The 12,116-nt window shown below is 49.1% G+C and overlaps 1 protein-coding gene across 1 annotated transcript in view; it reads right to left on the bottom strand.

Moving 5' to 3' along the window:
• The window catches only part of KIF4A (kinesin family member 4A), a 579,230-nt gene that overhangs the window by 362,302 nt on the left and 204,812 nt on the right, over nucleotides 1-12,116 (bottom strand). Inside the window, exons 11-13 of the mRNA XM_063937105.1 lie at nucleotides 2,046-2,178; nucleotides 1,678-1,736; nucleotides 1,476-1,581 (exon numbers count right to left, since the gene is read on the bottom strand). Of these exons, the coding sequence (XP_063793175.1) occupies nucleotides 1,476-1,581; nucleotides 1,678-1,736; nucleotides 2,046-2,178 (298 nt within the window). The remainder of the gene's footprint in view (nucleotides 1-1,475; nucleotides 1,582-1,677; nucleotides 1,737-2,045; nucleotides 2,179-12,116) is intronic.

Genomic DNA, 12,116 nt, shown 5'->3' with positions numbered 1-12,116 from the left:
ATAGAACTCAACCATTCTGGCTCAGTAATAAGAATCTGAGATAATTAATTACATTCCTGGGTACAAGGAATGGACTCCTCTGGAGAAGAAGTGTCCCCTGCAGCATAAGACACAGAGTCCCTGGACATGGTTATGTGAGAAAGCATACACCCACACTCACAGGAAAAGGTCATACAGTTTCCCCCCCAAAATCCTTCAGAGACGCACAGAGCTTGGAGCCAGCGCACACACAGCGCATCCCTAGGTAGATATAATACAACTACCTAGCGCTGACTGTGTACCTTAATACACTACACAGTAATTACACAGCCCCCCCTTCCCCTATTCAACAACCCCCCTGGTACCGCATAGGATAGCGGGAGTTGCGAGGAGGGACAGCTTTCCCTGTCAGAGTCTCAGTAGATGGATCTGCAGGCAGGAAAATGGTGCTGAACGCTGCTGGTTCCGCTATGAGGAGAATCTCCGCCCCGTGAAACATGGCCATGCTTCCCGCACTTTACAAATTTATACTGGCCTGAGGTATGGTGCTGGCAGCGTTACAGAGGTCCCTGACAGCCTGAGTGACCAGTGTAGGGCATAGGAACTAGCCTAGGGCGCACCTCATAGCGCTGCACTGTGTACCGCTGAGCCTCAAGAGCGCAGTTAGTACTGTGCTTCCACGCTGTTGCCGCCATCTTCACACCGGCTCCCTGCTTGCCAGGGGGGTGGTGACACGCCACCGGAATCTTCTGGCTCTGTTAGGGGTTGGCAGCATGCTGCGGTAGTGAGCGGTCACCTGAGGCGGCTATCGATCACCACCCTCAGGAGCTCAGTGTCCTGTCAGCGGATATAGCGGCCATTGACCTCTCAGGGTTGGACACTAACCCCCCCTAACTCTCACGAAGCAGGGGGGCTTTTGCCAGCAGCCTCCCTGTGCCTAACTTACTCATAGGAAAAAAAAGAATACTAAAGAAGCTCTAGGAGCTCCCCTAGCTGTGACCGGCTCCTCCGGGCACATATTTTATACTGAGTCTGGTAGGAGGGGCATAGAGGGAGGAGCCAGCCAACACTGTTAAAATCTTAAACTGGCAATGGCTCCAAGTGGACCCATCTATACGGTATTAATTTGGACCTCAGCATCCTCTAGGACGTGAGAAAAGAGGCTACAAACAAAAAGAATCTTATTGTATTGATTAAAAGAGCAATAGCTATTAAATATCAAAGGCTTTAAATTCAAGCTGTTATTTCAGGACAGAATCATAATTCCCAGCAGTCAGGATCCCAACAGCGGCATCCCGATGGTTCCGGTGTGAATTTAACCTTTACCCCTACTCCTAAGCTTTCCAGCAACCTAAACACACCAAGCTCCCCATCCCCCCATTCCACTGCCTAACCCCAGTACTTACCGTCGGGATGACAACCGCCTGGATATTGATCACATCCAGTTATTTCAAATTAAAGACAGAGATAAATATAAAATAAAAAAGCAGCCTCACCTGAAGGTGCACAATGACTTGCTGTAAGTTCCGAATGACCTCTAAGTTCTCCTTTAGCTCCTGATCTTCTAGGGTCTCAACTACCTGCTGTAAGTCAACCTTACATCTGAGATCAGGAATAAGAAGAAATCATAAATGAAAACAAAATACTGGAGCCCTTTATCGTTTAACATTATAGGTTTGGTATTGAAATAATATTTACGCTGCATGTTGCTTTAACTCTTCCATCTTATTTAGCAGTTTATCATTCTCCTGTTCAGTCTGTAAGAAACAATGCAAAGAGCAATAGGAGTTACATTACTTATATGAACTACAGCACATTGCCAACTTTCAGGTATCAAGAAAATAAATGTCAAGATGGTGTTGAGTACACAGTACTGAACATTTAGGGTATTATATCCAATTTATGATGAATTTATAAAGTACATTTATCTCAGTAGGTAATTGTGCAGAAAAAAGCAATACACAAACATAATGGGAAATAAAACCACATTTCCGAAATTTGTGCTATTACTGGTCAAACTAAGAGGTGAAGTATGTCAACAAGAGACCCTACAGGGCTCAGCTCACCAGAATAATTTTTTCCAGAATCTGAGCAGTCTGTTCTGCAGCCTCACTAAGTTCTCTACTCAGCTTTCCATTTTCCTCCTCCAGGGTTTTATTCTTCACCATAAGAGACTGCAAATTCTGACATGGTTCCATACTAAAAATATAGGGAGAATTACAATAGTAAAAAATAAGAATTTACTCACCGGTAATTCTGTTTCTCGTAGTCCGTAGTGGATGCTGGGAACTCCGTAAGGACCATGTGGAATAGACGGGCTCCGCAGGAGACTGGGCACTCTAAAAGAAAGATTAGGTACTATCTGGTGTGCACTGGCTCCTCCCTCTATGCCCCTCCTCCAGACCTCAGTTAGGGAAACTGTGCCCGGAAGAGCTGACATTACTAGGAAAGGATTTGGAATCCAGGGTAAGACTCATACCAGCCACACCGTACAACTTGTAATAAATATAACCAGTTAACATTATGAACAACAAATGAGCCCCATTCAACAGATGGCTCATAACAATAACCCTTAGTTACGCAATAACTATATACATGTATTGCAGAGAGTCCGCACTTGGGACGGGCGCCCAGCATCCACTACGGACTACGAGAAATAGAATTACCGGTGAGTAAATTCTTATTTTCTCTGACGTCCTAGTGGATGCTGGGTACTCCGTAAGGACCATGGGGATTATACCAAAGCTCCCAAACGGGCGGGAGAGTGCGGATGACTCTGCAGCACCGAATGAGCAAACTCAAGGTCCTCCTCAGCCAGGGTATCAAACTTGTAGAATTTTGCAAACGTGTTTGAACCAGACCAAGTAGCAGCTCGGCAAAGTTGTAAAGCCGAGACCCCTTGGGCAGCCGCCCAAGAAGAGCCCACCTTCCTCGTGGAATGAGCTTTTACTGATTTAGGATGCGGCAGTCCAGCCGCAGAATGTGCCAGCTGAATCGTGCTACAGATCCAGCGAGCAATAGTCTGCTTTGAAGCAGGAGCACCCAGCTTGTTGGGTGATGCAGGATAAATAGCGAGTCAGTTTTTCGGACTCCAGCCGTCCTGGAAACATAGATTTTCAGGGCCCGGACTACGTCCAGCAACTTAGAATCCTCCATGTCCCGAGAAGCCGCAGGCACCACAATAGGTTGGTTCAAATGAAACGCTGATACCACCGTAGGAAGAAATTGGGGACGAGTCCTCAATTCTGCCCTGTCCATATGGAAAATCAGATATGTGCTTTTAAACGACAAAGCCGCCAATTCTGACACCCGCCTGGCCGAAGCCAAGGCCAACAGCATGACCACCTTCCACGTGAGATACTTTAACTCCACGGTCTTAAGTGGCTCAAACCAATGTGATTTTAGGAAATCCAACACAACGTTGAGATCCCAAGGTGCCACTGGAGGCACAAAAGGAGGCTGAATATGCAGGACTCCCTTAACAAACGTCTGAACTGCAGGCAGTGAAGCCAGTTCTTTTTTAAAGAAAATAGACAGAGCCGAAATCTGGACTTTAATGGATCCCAATTTTAGGCCCATAGTCACTCCTGACTGTAGGAAGTGCAGAAATCGACCCAGCTGAAATTCCTCTGTTGGGGCCCTCCTGGCCTCACACCAAGCAACATATTTTCGCCATATGCGGTGATAATGTTTTGCTGTCACATCCTTCCTAGCTTTTATCAGCGTAGGAATGACTTCATCCGGAATGCCCTTTTCCCTTAGGATCCGGTGTTCAACCGCCATGCCGTCAAACGCAGCCGCGGTAAGTCTTGGAACAGACAGGGCCCCTGCTGTAGCAGGTCCTGTCGGAGCAGCAGAGGCCATGGGTCCTCTGAGATCATTTCTTGAATTTCCGGGTACCAAGTTCTTCTTGGCCAGTCCGGAACGATGAGTATAGTTCTTACTCCTCTCTTTCTTATTATCCTCAGTACCTTGGGTATGAGAGGAAGAGGAGGGAACACATAAACCGACTGGTACACCCACGGTGTCACTAGAGCGTCCACAGCTATCGCCTGAGGGTCCCTTGACCTGGCGCAATATCTTTCTAGCTTTTTGTTGAGGTGGGACACCATCATGTCCACCTGTGGCCTTTCCCAACAGTTTACAATCAGCTTGAAGACTTCTGGATGAAGTCCCCACTCTCCCGGGTGGAGGTCGTGTCCGCTAAGGAAGTCTGCTTCCCAGTTGTCCACTCCCGGAATGAACACTGCTGACAGTGCTAGCACGTGATTCTCCGCCCATCGAAGAATCCTTGTGGCTTCTGCCATTGCCATCCTGCTTCTTGTGCCGCTCTGTCGGTTTACATGGGCGACCGCCATGATGTTGTCTGACTGAATCAGCACCGGTTGGTTTTGAAGCAGGGGTTCTGCTTGACTCAGGGCATTGTAAATGCCGAATCTGCGGCCTTCGAGCAGATGAGCACTCTGCAGCCACCATAACCGAGACACCCTGGCCCTCGGGGACAGGGTGATCAACCGATGCATCTGAAGATGCGATCCGGACCACCTGTCTAATAGATCCCACTGGAAGATCCTTGCATGGAACCTGCCGAAGGGAATTGCTTCGTATGAAGCTACCATCTTTCCCAGGACTCGCGTGCAGTGATGCATCGACACCTGTTTTGGTTTCAGGAGGTCCCTGAGCAGAGATGATAATTCCTGGGCCTTCTCCTCCGGGAGAAACACCTTCTTCTGTTCTGTGTCCAGAATCATGCCCAGGAACAGCAGACACGTCGCAGGAATCAGCTGTGACTTTGGGATATTCAGAATCCAGCCGTGCTGATGCAGCACTTCCTGAGATAGTGCTACACTGACTAGCAACTGCTCTTTGGACCTCGCCTTTATCATGACATCGTCCAAGTACGGGATAATTATAACTCCATTGTTCAAAAGGACCAAAACCAGGAAAGCTCCGGGTCCTGACGGAGTGTCACCATCTGCCCTAAGAGCATGTGCGGGTCAGCTCGCCCCCATATTCACCAAGATCTTCAATAAATCGCTGGAGCTACAGAAAGTCCCTTCCTGCCTCAAAAGGTCTACTATAGTCCCGGTCCCCAAGAAACCCACTATCACGAACCTGAACGACTACAGGCCGATAGCACTGACGTCTGTGGTCATGAAAACGTTTGAGCGTCTGGTTTTGAATCACCTGAAAACTGTGACTGGCCCCCAACTGGACCCCCTGCAGTTCGCCTATCGCTCGAATCGGTGTGTCGAGGATGCAGTCAACCTGGGCCTGCACTACATTCTACAGCACCTAGACATTCCCGGTACCTACGCGAGGGTCCTGTTTGTCGATTTCAGCTCGGCCTTCAATACAATCGTCCCCAGCATCCTCCACCCCAAATTACTTCGCCTAGGGGTCCCAGAAGCTACCTGTTCCTGGATAATAGACTTCCTGACAGATAGGACACAGGTGGTGAAAGCGGGGGAATTCACCTCTCAAGCGCGGTCCATCAGTACAGGGGCCCCTCAGGGCTGTGTCCTCTCACCCCTGCTCTTCTCCCTGTACACAAATGACTGTACCTCAGAGGCGCAATCAGTAAGGATCATCAAATTCGCCGATGACACCACCGTCATCGGCCTCATCAAGGATGGGGACGAATCGGCCTATAGACAGGAAGTAGACCGGCTGGCCCAGTGGTGCATCCACAACAACCTTGACCTCAACCCCCTCAAAACTGTCGAGATGATAGTGGACTTCAGGAAGAAGTCATCTAGTGCACCTCCGCTAACGATTGCTGACAGTGTGGTATCGCTAGTGGACTCCTTCAAGTTTCTAGGGACCACAATCTCCAGGGACCTTAAATGGGGGTCCAACACGGACGCCACTGTTGGGAAAGCGCAGCAGAGGTTGTTCTTCCTCAGGCAACTAAGGAAGTTCAACATCCCACAGAAGCTCCTGCTCCTCTTCTACTCCGCGATTGTGGAGTCGGTACTGTGCTCCTCGATACTCGTATGGTACAGCTCCGCCAGCGCGAGGGACAGATGCAGGCTCCAAAAGGTGATCAAGAACCGCAGAGAAGATCATCGGGGCCGACCTTCCCTCAGTCCAGGACCTGTACTTGTCCAGAGCTAAAAAGCGGGCAATGAAGATAGTAAAAGACCAGCTACACCCCGGCCACAGCATGTTTAACTTTCTTCCTTCAGGCAGGCGTTACAGGGCTGTCCCCGCCAGATCCACCAGAAGCCTCAAAAGTTTCTTTCCCCCAAGCTGTCCGCCTGCTGAACATTGACTGACTAGACGTACATGTAACTCACCTGTGTCCCTACGGTATACCTATCTGTGTAACTTCACTTGCGCCCCCCCCCCCCCCCACACACACACACACACACACACACACCTGCTTACCTGTTACCTACTTGGCTGTTGTATAGCAAACTGAAGACAAATTCCTAGTATACTTAAGTATACCTGGCCAATAAAGCTGATTCTGATTCGGATTATAACTCCTTTCTTCCGGAGGAGTATCATCATTTCGGCCATTACCTTGGTAAATACCCTCGGTGCCGTGGACAGACCAAACGGCAACGTCTGGAATTGGTAATGACAATCCTGTACCACAAACCTGAGGTACTCCTGGTGAGGTGGGTAAATGGGGACATGCAGGTATGCATCCTTGATGTCCAGCGACACCATAAAATCCCCCTCTTCCAGGCTTGCAATAACCGCCCTGAGCGATTCCATCTTGAACTTGAACTTCCTTATATAAGTGTTCAAGGATTTTAAATTTAGGATGGGTCTCACCGAACAGTCTGGTTTCGGTACCACAAACATTGTGGAATAGTAACCCTGCCCCTGTTGAAGGAGGGGGGTACCTTGATTATCACCTGCTGAAGGTACAGCTTGTGAATAGCCGCCAGTACTACCTCCCTTTCTTTGGGAGCAACTGGCAAGGCTGATTTGAGGTAACGGCGAGGGGGAGTCGCCTCGAACTCCAGCTTGTATCCCTGAGATACCACTTGTAGAACCCAGAGATCCACCTGTGAGCAAACCCACTGGTCTCTGAAGTTCCGGAGACGCGCCCCCACCGCACCTGGCTCCACCTGTGGAGCCCCAGCGTCATGCGGTGGACTTAGTGGAGGCATGGGATGATTTTTGTTCCTGGGAACTGGCTGTCTGGTGCAGCATTTTCCCTCTCCCCTTGCCTCTGGGCAGAAAGGAAGCGCCTCTGATCCGCTTGCCTTTCTGAGGCCGAAAGGACTGTACTTGGTAATACGGTGCTTTCTTAGGCTGTGAGGAAACCTGAGGTAAAAATGTCGACTTCCCAGCTGTTGTTGTGGATACGAGGTCCGAGAGACCATCCCCAAACAATTCCTCACCCTTATAAGGCAAAACCTCTATGTGCCTTTTAGAATCAGCATCACCTGTCCACTGCCGAGTCCATAATACTCTCCTGGCAGAAATGGACATTGCATTAATTCTAGATGCCAGCCGGCAAATATCCCTCTGTGCATCCCTCATATATAAGACGACATCTTTAATATGCTCTATGGTTAGCAAAATAGTATCCCTGTCGAGGGTATCAATATTATCTGACAGGGTATCAGACCAAACTGCTGCAGCACTACACATCCATGCTGAAGCAATTGCAGGTCTCAGTATAGTCCCTGAGTGTGTATATACAGTCTTCAGGATAGCTTCCTGCTTTCTATCAGCAGGCTCCTTTAAGGCGGCCGTATCCTGAGACGGCAGTGCCACCTTTTTTGATAAGCGTGTGAGCGCCTTGTCCACCCTAGGGGAAGTCTCCCAACGTAACCTATCCTCTGGCGGGAAAGGGTACGCCATCAGTAACCTCTTAGAAATCATTAATTTCTTATCGGCGGAACCCCACGCTTCTTCACACACCTCATTTAACTCATCAGATGGGGGAAAAGTCACTGGTTGCTTTTTCTCCCCAAACATAATACCCTTTTTAGTGGTACCCGGGTTAATGTCAGAAATGTGCAACACATTTTTCATTGCCGTAATCATGCAACGGATGGCCCTTGTGGATTGTACATTTGTCTCATCCTCGTCGACACTGGAGTCAGACTCCGTGTCGACACCTGTGTCTGCCATCTGAGGTAGCGGGCGTTTGAGCCCCTGATGGCCTTTGAGACGCCTGGACAGGCACGGGCTGAGAAGCCGGCTGTCCCAGAGCTGTTACGTCATCGAACCTTTTATGCAAGGAGTTGACACGGTCGGTTAATACCTTCCACATATCCACCCACTCGTGTCGGCCCCGTAGGGGGTGACATCACACTTATCGGCACCTGTTCCGCCTCCACATAAGCCTCCTCATCAAACATGTCGACAAAGCCGTACCGACACACCGCACACACACAGGGAATGCTCTGACTGAGGACAGGACCCCACTAAGTCCTTAGGGGAGACAGAGAGTATGCCAGCACACACCATAGCGCTATATATCACAGGGATTAACACAGTACTGAGTGATTTTTCCCAATAGCTGCTATTATACACAATTTGCGCCTAAATTTATGTGCCCCCCCTCTCTTTTTTACCCTTCTCGAAGTGTATACTGCAGGGGAGAGCCTGGGGAGCGTCCTTCCAGCGGAGCTGTGAAGAGAAAATGGCGCCGGTGTGCTGAGGGAGATAGCCCCGCCCCCTCCACGGCGGACTTCTCCCGCTTTTATAATAAAGTTAATGGTGGGGGATTAGGCACATATAGAGTGTTATACACTGTATTATATGCAATTTTGCCTAAGGTACACTTATTGCAGCCCAGGGCGCCCCCCCCCCCCCCCCCCCCCAGTGCCCTGCACCCACCAGTGACCGGAGCGTGTGGTGTGCTGTGGGAGCAATAGCGCACAGCTGCAGTGCTGTGCGCTACCTTATTGAAGACCGGAGTCTTCAGCCGCCGTTTTTCTTCTGGTTCTTCCGTCTTCTGGCTCTGCAAGGGGGACGGCGGCGCGGCTTCGGGAACGGACGATCGAGGTCGGGCCCTGTCTTCGATCCCTCTGGAGCTAATGGTGTCCAGTAGCCTTAGAAGCACAAACTAGCTGCAAGCAGGTAGGTTTGCTTCTCTCCCCTCAGTCCCTCGTAGCAGTGAGTCTGTTGCCAGCAGATCTCACTGAAAATAAAAAACCTAACAAAACTTTCTTTTCTAGTAAGCTCAGGAGAGCCCACTAGGTGCATCCAGCTCTGGCCGGGCACAGATTCTAACTGAGGTCTGGAGGAGGGGCATAGAGGGAGGAGCCAGTGCATACCAGATGTAGTACCTAATCTTTCTTTTAGAGTGCCCAGTCTCCTGCGGAGCCCGTCTATTCCCCATGGTCCTTACGGAGTACCCAGCATCCACTAGGACGTCAGAGAAATATAAGGGATTCAATAGTAGTGACAGATATTACTAAATTGAAGAACACACAGTCACACTTTGTAAAAAAAACCTGGGGTATATTGATGTTTAGGGTGTACAACGTGTCTATATTTAGTGGTAGGAAACCACTTTATGCATCCGTTAACGGGTAAAAAGATACAGATTAGGCATGTGTTGACATGCAGTAGTAAGTACATTATTTACTTCATACGGTGTCCTTGTGATAAATTCTATGTTGGCAAATCAATTAAAACATTTAAGGAAAGGATGGCACAACACAGGAGCGCAATACAACAGAGTCTCATGGGCAAAAAATAAGAATTTACTTACCGATAATTCTATTTCTCATAGTCCGTAGTGGATGCTGGGAACTCCGTAAGGACCATGGGGAATAGCGGCTCCGCAGGAGACTGGGCACAAAAAGTAAAAGCTTTAGACTAGCTGGTGTGCACTGGCTCCTCCCCCTATGACCCTCCTCCAAGCCTCAGTTAAGATACTGTGCCCGGACGAGCGTACATAATAAGGAAGGATCTTGAATCCCGGGTAAGACTCATACCAGCCACACCAATCACACCGTACAACTCGTGATCTGAACCCAGTTAACAGTATGATAACCGTAGGAGCCTCTGAAAAGATGGCTTCCAACAATAAACAATCCGATTTGTTTGTAACAATAACTATATACAAGTATTGCAGACAATCCGCACTTGGGATGGGCGCCCAGCATCCACTACGGACTATGAGAAATAGAATTATCGGTAAGTAAATTCTTATTTTCTCTGACGTCCTAGTGGATGCTGGGAACTCCGTAAGGACCATGGGGATTATACCAAAGCTCCCAAACGGGCGGGAGAGTGCGGATGACTCTGCAGCACCGAATGAGAGAACTCCAGGTCCTCCTCAGCCAGGGTATCAAATTTGTAGAATTTAGCAAACGTGTTTGCCCCTGACCAAGTAGCTGCTCGGCAAAGTTGTAAAGCCGAGACCCCTCGGGCAGCCGCCCAAGATGAGCCCACCTTCCTTGTGGAATGGGCTTTTACAGATTTTGGCTGTGGCAGGCCTGCCACAGAATGTGCAAGTTGAATTGTACTACAAATCCAAAGAGCAATCGTCTGCTTAGAAGCAGGAGCACCCAGCTTGTTGGGTGCATACAGGATAAACAGCGAGTCAGATTTTCTGACTCCAGCCGTCCTGGAAACATATATTTTCAGGGCCCTGACTACGTCCAGCAACTTGGAGTCCTCCAAGTCCCTAGTAGCCACAGGTACCACAATAGGTTGATTCATGTGAAACGCTGAAACCACCTTAGGGAGAAATTGAGGACGAGTCCTCAATTCCACCCTATCCGAATGAAATATCAGGTAAGGGCTTTTATAGGATAAAGCCGCCAATTCTGATACGCGCCTGGCTGAAGCCAGGGCCAACAGCATTACCACTTTCCATGTGAGATATTTCAAATCCACTGTGGCAAGTGGTTCAAACCAATGTGATTTTAGGAACCCTAAAACTACATTGAGATCCCAAGGTGCCACTGGAGGCACAAAAATAAGATTTTACTTACCGATAAATCTATTTCTCGTAGTCCGTAGTGGATGCTGGGGACTCCGTCAGGACCATGGGGATTAGCGGCTCCGCAGGAGACAGGGCACAAAAATAAAGCTTTAGGATCAGGTGGTGTGCACTGGCTCCTCCCCCTATGACCCTCCTCCAAGCCTCAGTTAGGATACTGTGCCCGGACGAGCGTACACAATAAGGAAGGATTTTGAATCCCGGGTAAGACTCATACCAGCCACACCAATCACACCGTACAACTTGTGATCTGAACCCAGTTAACAGTATGACAAACGTAGGAGCCTCTGAACAGACGGCTCACAACAATAACAAACCAATTTTTTTGTAACAATAACTATGTACAAGTATTGCAGACAATCCGCACTTGGGATGGGCGCCCATCATCCACTACGGACTACGAGAAATAGATTTATCGGTAAGTAAAATCTTATTTTCTCTGACGTCCTAGTGGATGCTGGGGACTCCGTCAGGACCATGGGGATTATACCAAAGCTCCCAAACGGGCGGGAGAGTGCGGATGACTCTGCAGCACCGAATGAGAGAACTCCAGGTCCTCTTTAGCCAGGGTATCAAATTTGTAGAATTTTACAAACGTGTTCTCCCCCGACCACGTAGCTGCTCGGCAGAGTTGTAATGCCGAGACCCCTCGGGCAGCCGCCCAGGATGAGCCCACCTTCCTTGTGGAATGGGCCTTGATAGATTTAGGCTGTGGCAGGCCTGCCACAGAATGTGCAAGTTGAATTGTGCTACAAATCCAACGAGCAATGGTCTGCTTAGAAGCAGGAGCACCCAGCTTGTTGGGTGCATACAGTATAAACAGCGAGTCAGATTTTCTGACTCCAGCCGTCCTTGAAATATATATTTTCAATGCCCTGACAACGTCCAGCAACTTGGAATCCTCCAAATCGCTAGTAGCCGCAGGCACCACAATAGGCTGGTTCAGGTGAAACGCTGACACCACCTTAGGCAGAAACTGAGGACGCTTCCGCAGTTCTGCCCTGTCCGAATGGAAATCAGATATGGGCTTTTATACGATAAAGCCGCCAATTCTGACACTCTCCTGGCTGAAGCCAGGGCCAGTAGCATGGTTACTTTCCATGTAAGATATTTCAAATCCACCGATTAGAGTGGCTCAAACCAATGGGATTTGAGAAAATCCCAAACTACATTAAGGTCCCACGGAGCCACTGGGGGCACAACCGGG

Source organism: Pseudophryne corroboree, chromosome 8, assembly GCF_028390025.1.
Source record: "Pseudophryne corroboree isolate aPseCor3 chromosome 8, aPseCor3.hap2, whole genome shotgun sequence".
In the NCBI taxonomy this organism is placed as follows: Eukaryota; Metazoa; Chordata; class Amphibia; order Anura; family Myobatrachidae; genus Pseudophryne; species Pseudophryne corroboree.
The sequence above is the reverse complement of the archived record's forward strand: the minus strand, read 5'-3'. Positions and strand labels throughout refer to the sequence as shown.